Raw genomic sequence first — 13,130 nt, 5'->3', positions numbered from 1 at the left:
TGTATTCTCATCTGAAGACTCATTTATATCCAACTGAATCTCAAATGAGAACGATTCTGCATTGCAGTGCCCCCCGATGGCCACATCTATATCTGTTTAATGAAATAAGGAGACAATGCACTCCTCGGAGAAAAACAGATGTAGTGACAGGTTTTGTGTAAAATCTGAAAAAGGCTTCACCAGAAAAATACAAAAGCTTAGAGGCTAATTTCCGATGCAGGCTAAGATACAGGAATGTGCACTGAAATGCTCTCAGTTTGCTTCATAAACCACAATTAAATGATATGTTCAGTGGTGAAACAGCTTTGCATTATTTATGTCACTTGTTGTGAAGTGTTGTTTAGCATGATAGTAGTCACTGTTTCTTAAAAACTATTCAATGTTTAACATCCTGCTCATTTTCTGAGGCTCTTACCTGCATCAAACATTACAATATGATCCAATAGACTTCCGTTGGTGCAAAGTATTAAAAGGTTTAACGATTAAATCCAGCAGATGTAATAAACTCCTTTCAGTGGTGTCAACTCGTGTGACTCATCAATGTCTTTGCGTGTGTGTGTGTGTGTGTGTGTGTGTGTGTGTGTGTGTGAACGCTCTACCCCCGCACCCCAGCACCCTGCTAGCAGCACAGTGCAGTAACCTATATCACACAGGGTGCCTTCTAATCCAACATGACCTCTCACCACGCCGCCACCCGGGCCACCAAGAAAAGCACCGTGACAGTCAGGCAATGATTAGAGGAGGACCGATGGGGGAGGAGAGGCCACGGGGCCTATTGGAAGCTCATTTACTGTGAACAAGGCTTTCACACATCATGGTGGGGCTCTTACAACCTTATCCTAACAACACAAATACAAGGGTGGACTTCCTTTCAAAAGAAAAAGCCTTTTTATAAACATCATCAAATATTCTATTAACATACATCCTGCAGTAAAGGTCATATTGAGTGAGTTACATTAACATATTATACAGAGTCATGAGTGAATTTTCAACGGTTTCATCTGGAACCTGAAACATAATAGGCTGTTTCCTGAATGCCACGGTACATTTCATTTTAGTCATAATTTCCCTCACAGGCACAGTGGTCATTTTAGGTGGCAGACTTTTGGTAGAGCCGGAAATATGGAAGTCAAGACAGTGACGAGGATGCAATTTCCTTGAGATGTCAAAGTGGAGCTCATTTCTAGCCAACCAATCTGTAAGAAAGCTATGACTCTGGGTCCCAAAAGTACAGTTAGTTCTGCCGAAACTACAGAAAAGGCTGATTGCAGGGTGATGAAGGCAAGTGTACATCAGGTCTGAATGATAGTGGAGGAAAGAGAGGAGATAGTATGGCTCAAAAATTGCTTCTTTCAACATGTTTTTACACAAGACAACAAGAGCTGGGAACCACGGGATCAGGAGAATGCATCAAAACAAGAAATTCAAGACGAATTATGCAAAGACAACTGGAAACTATCCCAAATGAATGACAGATAAATATCAGCACAACACACATTTGCGCGGTAACATGTTTTCATATCAAGGAGTCCGGTTTGTTCTAACTTCTATTGCAAGACAGTCTCAAAATCGCATCTACATCTTCTAATAAAGTTCTGCAGTGTTCCTAAATCTCTATGCACATGAATATGTTCCCTTAATAACTCCCTTCTAAGTTTTTACGTTGATATTTATTCAAGGATTGAATGTTTTTCCTGTTATTAGTTTACAACCTCTCATCTGATCTGAGGCTGAATCAGTGTTTTAAAGGTCAAATTATTAAAAAGAGGAGGCAATATTGGTTGAAATTGAATGCTATTGACATAAACTGATGTAATCACAGTGTCCAATCTCAGCACTCTTTCTGACCTTGGGAGCGAACCCTGCAGGTCTTACTCCCCAGAACTGTTCAATTGGCAGTAAATGCTTGGCTTAGCAAATTCTGTGTGTCCAAAGACCTTGTTATGTATTCACATCCCCTCCTTGCTTTGCTCCCAGGCACTGTCACGTCAGCAGGGACTGTACTCTTAGTCAGAGAGACACTTTTCAATTTCCTGATCAATTGACACAGCATAGAGAAAAACCAAAGCCTTGGAAAAAACAAACAGCAGATTAAATGTTGTTCTGGTTTATGTCTACATTTCTTTCTCTGAAATTGAAGTCATGGAATCCAGTCTCAGTTCTTACACAGAAAATAATGATGTACATAATACATAAGTTGAATATACTAATTTACACATACTATGCAAACCTTCCTTAATGCACTGTGTGCTGTTTAATCAGTGGATTGCCTGTACAGTGACCAAGTGCAATTTCAAAACAATGCATATTTAAAAAACTAAATGTGCAAAAACACATGCAAAGGAACAAACATCGTCACCAACTTGACAACACACGAGCAGCATTTAGAAAACTTTTGTCAAACTTGGAAAAAATGCCCCAGGTTAATTCAAAACACTGCAATAACAAAAGGCTGAAAGAAGCTCCAAACACAACGGAGACGGGGAAACTATGTTTTTCATGAGCATTACGCATTAGCTCCTGCAAGATCATTCAGTTACTTTCCAATTTATATTTAGCAATGTCTTTCACTTGGAGGAGACTTGAAGTGTGGGACTTTTTTTACCCACTACTCAATGTGGATCATAAACAGTGATTCCTTTGGCTTGTGCGAGTCTTGAAGGGCAGCTCAGTGTCTGGGTGGAACAAAAATCTGTCGCCTCATGATTTCATTCCCACGGTTTGTCCTTACACATGCAGTTCAGCAGAATGGGAAACGTTCATATTTATGAGTGCCCTTATAGCGGTGTGTGCACAGAAGTGTTTAAGTGCAGTCATGTCTGAAATACAGCCATTCCATTTTTTTTTTTTTGCTCAGGTCAGACCGGGACAGGCTCCAGCCTTGTCAGACTCCTGACGATAATGAAGGCGTAAAGAAAATTGAAGACGCAGCTACATTTTCTTTATAATGTCTGATAAAGTTACGAGACAAAACCTGCAAATGCATACTTTAACCTGAACAGTCTCTTGGCGTTGTCTTCATTTTAATTCATTCAACAAAGCATTTCTTTTTAAAACGATGAATAAACCATATTTGAAGGCCAGTGAAAACATAATTCAATACAACAATGTAGGGTAAAAGAAAGTCCTTTGAGAAGCTGACTTCATTTTAGACTCCTAATGGACTTCTTAAGAATACTTTCAGAAATATTTATCCATAATTTGTGTCTTGTTGCAGAAACCTTCAAGTACAAATGAAAATGTTTCCTATTGGCAACATTTTTAATAAGAGCACCAACTAAATGCCAGAGATGTAAATGCTTTCTGGGAGGTAGTTTCAGAGGATTTCTGCGAGTGGTTAAACATTTCTCAAAAGGTCACTGACTTAGTTTGAGCAGCCACAACATGTTGGACTCTCCATTTCCATTCAAACAATTTCCATCTTACTCTTCAGGTTTATTAGCAGAGATTGACTCAAAGGTAAACATTCCCACACAGCCAGAGGGTTCATGATTTGATTATGAGTTACTCTCATTTCACTCCTAAAAAAAACTAATTAAAATGCTCTTCGGCGTGTCTACAGTTAAATTATCTCACAGGCAGCAAATTCATTAAATTGCAGAATGTGCTGTAAGATAATCAAAGTGAAATTACATTTCAATCTAACAGCAGCAGAGTGAATCCATGCATGACACAAGCTCCACACAAGGTCACACAGATGAGCATATTTGAGTGTGGGAAAAACACAAGCAGCTGAGCATGCTATGATGAAGGATGTACAATGAGGAAGGGAAGAGCAAACAAATGTTTGTGTGAGCAGTTAATGTGACATGCAACAGGTAGAGGATGGCACTCTAACTCAGGCAGTCAGTGGTGAGAACAATGACTTTATTCACGCAACTTGATTCTCATTTTGGTACTTTTTGTCCATTGTTGCTTTCACTTAAAGTAATATTGGACCTCTTACAGGAATCAGAAAACATGAGGACATTTCTCAAACAAAGCATGACAGAGTAAGAAATGAAGCCCGTATGACAAATGTAAAATATCTACAAAAGAAACAATTTAGCAAATTAAAATATTGGCAGGAATGGATGGATCACATTTCAATCTTTTCTAAATAAGATCAATTGATTTCCAAAACATTTCCTGGAAAGTACTTTGCCATAACACAGATTGTGAGGAAGCACACTCCCTCACAAACAATTCACTAAGCCTTTTTGGTTTACAAAGGTATTTCTTCCAGGTGTCAACTGTTCATTTATGGTTAGAAACATCAATTAACAAAAGGCAGACATATCTACTAAGCATTTAAATGAATAAAGTTCTTAGAAACATATTAAAACCACATGCTGTTATGAAAGCCATTACCTGAGTTGGAGTCCTTTGCAGAAGCCATTTTGTGCCGGTGTTTAAAGCAGGGGCGCCTCCACAGGACTCCTTACATGTGGTTTTTGAGTGGGCGTGTTCTAAGATGTGATTGGATAAATGATATGTGATGTAATGGCAGTTAATTAAGATACATTCTAAAAGATGTACAATTATTTTGTTTGTTTTGAACATGCAGCATTCATGTTTATTTGATTAAGAATGACTTGAGTCATTTTTGTTCATGTAAAGTTGATAATAACCAGGGATATTTGACTTATTTCTAGAAGAAGTGACCTGATTGGCCAGTTTGAACTGGGAAGGTGGGCACAGGGAAATGTTTGTTTGCTTGGCAGAGCAGCAACAGTAGTGCTGTGAGATGTCAGAAGAAGGGTTTTTTCTTTTGAATTATGTTTTGTTTTGAAGGGAGAAAATAAAACTGCCTATTTTTCATGAAAACCTCCCCGCTTAACCAAGCTATAGTACCCCGCGCCTCACCTTACTGCACCGAGACCACACTTTCAGGTAATTCTTCACAATTTATTGCTAATGAAACATTGATAGTTTTATAAGATGGACAAATAATTTCACTTAAACATGCAAACGATTGATGTTTGTCTACACACAAGCATACGATTCAACATACAATTCAATTATACCAATGTCTGATCAGTTAATATCTGTTTTGGTTGAAAGTGCTCTTTAAATATGACTGTAGAAGTCCAGCTGAGCCGCTGTCTCAGTGGAAATGAAGACTCACCTTTTCTGACAAGCTTTTGGGGTGTCAGGGGGGGTGAGTGAGGTGAGTTTTTAGCTGTCCCTACACTGGTGTTCATTTGTACTGTGGTGTTTTTTGCCTTTTATTGTTGTCACTGGTTTTACTGTAGGTGCCCTGGGGGAGAGAATGTTTCCGGTTCTTTAAATTGATCTGTTTTGAAGATATCATTATAACTACTACTGAATGTATGCCATAAACATGTTGTATTCGAAATATTTTGAATAACCGACATTTTAATTATTATTTAACTAACGATTATAATTGTGTTGTTCAGTTTTAGCCTTCCACAATTGCTGTATCATAGTTCAGCACAATATATGTCCTTTAAAATGATGAATTACATGCTTTATTTCTGATTCTCTCGCATTCTTTGTATTCCTTTTTTCTCCAAATAAAGTTGTTTAAAGATAATCTAACAAAACTGTGGCATGTTTGCGACCAATACATTAGTCTGACCGTTCTTGTTACCAATTCCAAAATAACCACACAAACCATAACATAAGACCAGTTTATAATAAAATATCCTTTCAAATGATTAGCCCTACATGTAATGAGCTTAATGATTCCTAACAGGAGAGTGTGGTACATGTGATGTGCTGTCCGTGGTGCTGAAATCTGACACACGCTGTTGCTCCTAACTGCCTCCACCATGAGCTCCGACTCACTCCCCGCCTCATTAGTTTGCTCCCATACTACTATCTCAATCTGTCCAATGATTAATATACATCTGTCTGTGCGGCGAGAGACATGCATATCATAAAACAAGGGGACAGGGGTGCCATTTATTTCCTGATAGCTGTGAGGCAGCTCTCCTCCATTTAACCCAGTTGCACTCAGCCCTATAGATTTGCATTAGATTTGTATGCAGAGGGTGGAAATAAGCACTAGATCAAAGTTAAGGAGGAGATTCATCTGATGGGTTCTCCTGGCGGGAATGACTGATGGCCTCCAGCTGGTCCTCTTGATTAGTTTCCCCAGCATGAAATGTTGGCCTTTCACGTAGGAGAGTTTTAAAGTGACCGAAAACACATTTGAAGGTCTTAATTTAAATGACATGTTCAGCCTTTTTTGATGCTGCTTTTTCTTAATTGTTGTCTGTTGCACAACACTTTTTCTTAAGGTGGCTTCAGTTATTTTCCATTGTGCATTCAACAACTGTAAGGGTAAAAGATTGCATGATCTAGATAGTTAATATGCAAAGGGCAAAGGCATTCGGCCCACTGAGTCATGTATGAAAACATATGAACTATCATGTGGAAATGATACAGCCCCGGAAAAAAATAAGAGACCACTTCAGCATCATCATTTTCTCTTGTTTTATTATTTATAGGTATGTCTTTGAATCAAATGATGTGTTTTAATTATTATTGTATTCTATAAACTACTGAAAATGTGTTTCTCTGTGTTGGAATTCAACAGACACTGGAATGGCTGCCGTACATGTAGAGATAAAGATTTAAGAAACATTTCGAGTGGTCTCTCAATTTTTTCTGGAGCTGTATGTTCAAGGTCATCATTTTGGTTCCTGTAGAAATAAAGTGGTCTTAAGTCAGCTCATTCATTATAATGTAAGAGCAGCAACTCTGAATAGATCCATTAATTGTCAGAGAAGTCATTTTGATAATATTATTCCATTATAAAGCAAAACTGATAGGACATTGTGGTCTCAGTGTGTCCATTTGCTGATTTAATCATTCCATTCAAGATTGAAAAAAACTTAAGCAACCCTTTCCAGCCAGTTCAGTCAGTATGAGAAACTATGAATTGATTGGTTGAAGGGCAAAAATAATAATTTAAAATATGTAATTTTTCACAATCTTGGTCAAGCCCTAAACCCCTTTTTAATTCTAAAGAAAATAATGCACTAAAATTCTCTTGTCTTAGTTTTGTTCATTTGTTGATTTTATCATCTGCATCACCTTAACTTAAAATCTAAAACAATATAAACAGGTTCATTTAAAGTTTAGATAATGGTTAGCTGCAGCCCTAATAACCTCTTTATAGTGTAAGTCAGTTGCATGAAATTTAAACACCACATCATTTGAGTTACAGTAAATGTACATCGATAAAAGGCAGAAAACATTTCCTACTGTGTTGCTTAAGTTTTAATATTAAGACATTCTACAACAAATACTTTTAAGTCTGTAGATTTAATTGTTGATTTCAACATTAAATACAATTTAGGAAGGTAACAACATGCTTGCTGGGGGAAATCACAAGACAATTAAGCTTTGAAATGAAATCGAAATGACACCTGGAAGTGAAACTGTGAATCTGTAAATAAATGTAACTTTATAACAGCAGATATATTGACCTTAAAGACTGTTGTGAATCAACACTCATGTTCCATGTTTTCATGGCTGACTGCTGCTCAAGAAAGGATTTAGACTAGATGAGTCCAGCTGGATGCTTTCTTATCACAAGTGGTTGCCACTCGGCTTTTTCCGTTTCTGTCCGCCTCCTCATTAAAATTCCTCACTTGTGGGTGTGATACTGAAAGGATCTCCGGCGCGCGGAGCGGAGACGCGCAGTGTCCCTGTGCGTTTAGAGGAGGTATCAGCTGAAGGAAGAAGAGACAGCAGACCAACATTACAGGCGACCATTCCTTCACTGTTGGTGTCCTTTCTCAGCAAGCCACCTGCAGAAAGAAAAGAAAACGGTCATTTGCTGCACATTTGAAGTGTTTCTCCCCAGGGCTGAAGCTTTCCAATATGTGTCGGATCTAACATCTCCGGAGAAATCGAGGAATATCAGACTCCCACGGTGGATGTGGACACCTAAACTGTGGACATGGAAAAGATAGTGAATTTATCCCTTTCTGTTCTGCTGGTTTTATGGGGATGCGCGCTTGGAGGCTCGCCCAGTGTTCAAATTGGTAGGTATCCATTAGTTTAAACATACAAAACCACTTGGATTTTGTATATACAATGCAGGGAAAATGTGCCTTGGGAATGTCTCTCACCAGAGATCATTGTGCAAATGTGGCTGATATTTGCATTTCGGTTTCAGGGGGACTCTTTCCAAGGGGCGCGGATCAAGAGTACAGCGCATTTCGGATAGGAATGGTTCAGTTTGGCACGTCGGAATTCAGATTGACGCCCCACATTGACAATCTGGAAGTGGCGAACAGTTTTGCTGTGACCAACTGCTGTAAGTGACAAAACATTTTTTTCTCATCTTTAAAAAGAAAAAGTGCCAATGTCGTATATACGTTTTCCTATGGTACGTAATTATGAGATGAGCTTGGATAAATGTGGAAAAGGAGTTGTTCTTTAGATATTCTGTACGAGCCCATGTCGAGACTTAGTTTCTGGGGATGGACACGCATCTTGTAGGCAGGGGGAAAGTTGGTTTCCACAGTAGCGGTCAATCACATCCATCCCAGTTTTCATTCCTTCAGATGCTGAGATCAAAAAAGGCAGCGCTGCAAAAATATCGATCTCCTCATTTCTTTCATCCAAAAGCCTTTTAGACCAAATGCCTTTGAATGAGTGGAGAAACGAGTAGACTGCGAGTGTTCTTGATTTCAATCAACATCAAACTGTGTGTATCTAAGGATAGAGATCTGACTTTGTCTCCCCTTTATGAAAAGAGAAAATCAGCAACTGAAATAAATACATTTAATCTATTCCGACTTGCTGATGTGGACATTTTTTGCAGTGTGCACCGATGGAGCATTTATTGCAGCCACCTATAAGTAAACCCCCACACACCGATGTGCATTAGGATGCGATTAATTAACCCATCCGAGGCTAAAGAATGATCGGCAGATCCTTGGGAAAAAGCTAGAGATAACAAACCAAGCATAATCACGACTCTTACATTTTTGTTCTCACATGTAACTCTACTCCGTACGCCGTTTTCCTATCAAACTGCGGATAGTTTTCAGTCAAAATCAGTTTGAATCATGCCTTTCTTTCATCAAAGGATCACGATGCTGGCAGTCTTCTTTGAACTAGCGGTAACAAAAGGCAGTAAATGGGTTCTATGTTCGCTATTTCTAATAGCCACAGCTCGTACATTTCATTAGGCAGGCGGTTGCCAAGCGACTAGTCCTCTCAAAAGTCCCTTAAACATAAATCAAACGCTTCTGATTGGTGCGCGCATTGGTCCAATCGATTTCATTACCATATAAAAGCTTCCTGCTTGGAGAGCCTCGTTGCATCGAGAGATACGTCGATGTTCAACATACAAATCATTTCCCCCAGTTTGAAGACGTGAAACATTTTTTTTACAAGACTTTTTAACTTGCTAGGGGATGTGGGGAATATTGTTTTCTTGAACATGTATACTGTTCACAGCAGGCTACAGGCAGCAATGTGTTTCCAACCTGTGTCTAATAGCCTTTTCTACAGTTGTAAGACTTTGTATAAGATGTGACTCACATATTCAAAGGTTTATACATCCCATAAATAGAGTTGTAGTTTTCCGAATGTGTTTCCTTCTGAAAGTGTGTTACATGAACACGGTTCTGAATCAGCAACAGTTCCATATGAACATCTAACGTGGTGATCCTATTCAATTGTGTTCCAAGTTAGTGTAATCCTAACTTAATTAACATAATTGGGCATGGAAATTAAGATTGTCATTGTCATTTGTACTTCTTCTAAAGCCTTTGAATGTTGAATAATTAATTTTGACCACTTGGGGTTTTAAGTCAGTTTATAAAATGACCGTGGCATGTCATTAATTCCCATAGTAGGAATATTCTGAACATTGGATTGGACGTGATACACAATTTGTTGAGTCAAACAATACAGCATCAATAATAAACTCATTTTTTAAATTCTTAAATAATGGCACAAATGATGGTGAAATTACTTATCAAATCATATCGTGTTTTGGAGGAAGACAATGTTTTACCATCCCTGTGAATTTGTTGAGCTATTATTATGGTATTGAGAGTATTGAGTCCTCAAACTGAACAACTGGAGCTCTAGCAAGCTTCATACAGTGACTCTGAGGAGGAGTGAGAGGTTATGGAAAACAGACAAACCAATAGCTGGCATTTGTGTTGTCGAACTGAGTGAATGGCTGTTGTACTGAGAGGCTGTGAATGTGTGGATACTTTAAGTTTTGGTCGTGAGTGCATGAACTCCTACTGCCTCAGATCTACTTCTTGAGAAGAAGTAAGGGTAGCTGGTATGAGGGGATGTGAGGAGGGGGGGGGGGGGGGGGGCTGTGATTTATAAGCCGGTAGATGGCAGTCTGCCTCACCATCCACCTCCATGTGTAATTACAGAGCATTAACAACCACCACTTTTCCTTTTGTCAAAAAGTACTCCGTGAGGCAGCCCACAGTGGAGGATAAAAGGAGAAATATTGAGGCTGACACGGCATAATAAAGCTAAAAGATCATAACTCCAGCTTCATAAAAAGCTTTCTGTTCGACTCCAGGACTCACACACTCCCTCACAAAGGAGCTGCTGCTTACTATAGCAGGTGGGAGATTTCATTATGGATTCAACAAAAGCACAAGTGTCTTTGGTGAGTAAGGAAGGACATTTGAGAGCAAATTATATTGTACTGTAGTGGAAACAACTGAGAAGTCAATTTGCATTCATTGCCTTCTGCAATAGCAAAAAACTGACCCTTCATATTTTCCGGACCAAACTATAGTGGTCTGATAAAGTATTGTTGTCTGTTATCTTTTTGCGAGTGCAATTGAATATGGTAAATACATCATTTAAGATTATTAAATTAGTGTCGGAACATTTGGACCTGCAGCCTACAGACATCACAGTCTGGTTGTTCTTGGCCTGTGCAGCAGCAGCACACTTCATCAGTGCAGTGTCAGAGACAGTGGGAGGGAGGATGATGCATCCCTCCATCAATAACAGTTCATCTGGACAGGCCTGCATCTGCTGCCAAGATCAGGGGAGTCATTGTGTGTGTGTGTGTGTGTGTGTGTGTGTGTGTGTGTGTGTGTGTGTGTGTGTGTGTGTGTGTGTGTGTGTGTGTGTGTGTGTGTGTGTGTGTGTGTGTGTGTGTGTGTGTGTGTGTGTGTGTGTGTGTGTGTGTGTGTGTGTGTGTGTGTGTGTGTGTGTGTGTGTGTGTGTGTGTGTGTGTGCAGTTTTATTGCAGTGCGCTTTCCACCCAGAGCAATGAAATAAAAAAGTAAAGAGATCTTGTTCGAACTTCCTAGAATAGAATCACCTCTGAGACTCAATGTGGATAAATGACTAATGCACCCTAAAACAATACCATGCTGTGAAAGGACAATCGTGTATATTTTGGTGGTGGATGTTGAATTTCTTGGGTCATGTAACCTGTTTGGTGTTGCATTTTCCAACTTTGAAATGGAGTATGCTTTACATAGGATTATTCTATTGCTATTAAAATCAGAAGCAACCTATCGATTTGGACTTCCTTTTGGTTGCTGGGTTTTGATCTGATATTTATGAAGACATTATGTTCTCTATAGAGTTATGTTCTCATTGATAAATGCACCAATTTCTATTTCTAACAAACTACCATCTACATGTTTCTGCCCTGCAGCGTTTTGGCAAAGCACAATACCATTATGTCTGTAATGGCTTGAATACATTGATTAAATTGAGATTAGTCTACTTTGTCTTCGACATCTTTCTGCATGATACCATCTGGGTATTCAACATTAGAGGAAAGTGATGCTTGTTCGTCACTTTCTTTTAATGATTGAAATGAAAGAAAGGGAAAAGTCATTTTTCAATTTAAATCTAAACTCATATATGCTGGGTCACAAGTTGTCATTGCTTTGTATTAAGTTCTCAAAAGCATCAATGGTTGGGCTCTCTATACATTTTACATTTTGCATGAAGGTCCAATAATCAATCTCCAGAACGCAGCACAGCTACAGCTTGCACTTTGACTACCAGCTGTGCAAAATGACACCTTTACTGACAAGCTTTGTGTTACTTGAATGAATTATTGATGCATTACAACATCACATTTTTTTTCTAATTGGACAAACATTGAAAGGCATTCTGGGTAACATCAGAAAATAATTTACTCAAAATGGGCATCACAGGTAAATAAGTAGGAGTTTATCTACAGAAGGCTTTTCTTTTAAGGCAGTACAATCGTTCATATTATAATGTGCATCTGGTTATGTGCCTGTGTGATCTGCGTTTGAGTACCCAATGAGACTTAATTGTGCTGTAGCATACTCCCATGCTTTCTGTTTGAATCACGCCTCTTGTCAGAGCAAACCCCTTTTCCTCCTCTGAGAGCAGAAGACCAGTATGAGGTCTCTGATAGCTGGCCAGCGATTTAACACTTCAAAGTTCCAGTTTGTGATGGTTGAATCACGTCATACTGCAATTTCATGCATTTACATGCATAGAGCATCTCACAGATGCATCCAGGGACCTTGCTGAATGATCAAAAGCTCAAAACGACCATATATGCACAGAAGAGCATTGGTTATAGCCAATTTATTGTTCACACTTAATTAGGTGCATTCTCCTCCATTTCAGAGGGAGCTTTGAAATATTAAATAGGCCTGGGAGCTGGGCGGTCAGAAAATGAGGCTAAAGAACCCTCTGCGGATCTTTGCCTGCCCTGAATACAGCCCTCAACCGAGCCCTTATCACTCTGTCCTCAAAAAACAGAAGACTGAGATAGCATCAGTTACAACAGATTAAAAGGCGGGAAGTCACCTCCTGTCTCATATCCAATGACTTACTTTGCTCAGTGCCTCCGAGGAAGGTGGCTCAAAAGCATTTTTCTCTCTGATCCAGGCAGGAAGAAACTCGTTTGTCCTCCAGCGACAGCGACTTTGAGTGCATCTCAAAGTACACTAGACATAAATGTTACATGTTAAAGCCAGACGAGAACCTTACATTGTGATTTAGTAAATAGATGATCAGAAACAAAGCTAATCTTCTCGGTACCTTGATTTCGGTTCGATAGGTAACTTTAAATGATCACTGCAGAAATGCACCAAACTCACCGGAACTTTCAAAAACCCAATCTAAAAGCTGTCTCAATTTGATTGAACATAAAGATACATGAAAATGAATAG

The 13,130-nt window shown here is 39.0% G+C and overlaps 2 protein-coding genes across 8 annotated transcripts in view; one reads left to right on the top strand and one right to left on the bottom strand.

Annotated features, from left to right (window-relative positions):
* The window catches only part of pdgfc (platelet derived growth factor c), a 77,098-nt gene extending 72,645 nt beyond the window's left edge, over positions 1–4,453 (bottom strand). The window contains exon 1 of the mRNA XM_063876903.1: positions 4,351–4,453. Within this exon, the coding sequence (XP_063732973.1) occupies positions 4,351–4,378 (28 nt within the window). The 5' untranslated portion in view covers positions 4,379–4,453. The remainder of the gene's footprint in view (positions 1–4,350) is intronic.
* Positions 4,454–7,646: 3,193 nt separating this feature from the next.
* Positions 7,647–13,130, top strand: part of gria2b (glutamate receptor, ionotropic, AMPA 2b) — a 46,905-nt gene continuing 41,421 nt past the window's right edge. For all 7 annotated transcript variants that reach the window (XR_010165135.1, XR_010165134.1, XM_063876311.1 and 4 more), the window contains exons 1-2: positions 7,647–8,000; positions 8,135–8,275. Coding sequence is in view for 5 of the 7 variants with exons in the window: in XM_063876311.1 (XP_063732381.1) it covers positions 7,916–8,000; positions 8,135–8,275 (226 nt within the window). In the remaining 2 variants the exon portion in view is untranslated. The remainder of the gene's footprint in view (positions 8,001–8,134; positions 8,276–13,130) is intronic.

This window comes from Eleginops maclovinus, chromosome 23 (assembly GCF_036324505.1).
Source record: "Eleginops maclovinus isolate JMC-PN-2008 ecotype Puerto Natales chromosome 23, JC_Emac_rtc_rv5, whole genome shotgun sequence".
In the NCBI taxonomy this organism is placed as follows: domain Eukaryota; kingdom Metazoa; phylum Chordata; class Actinopteri; order Perciformes; family Eleginopidae; genus Eleginops; species Eleginops maclovinus.
The sequence above is the reverse complement of the archived record's forward strand: the minus strand, read 5'-3'. Positions and strand labels throughout refer to the sequence as shown.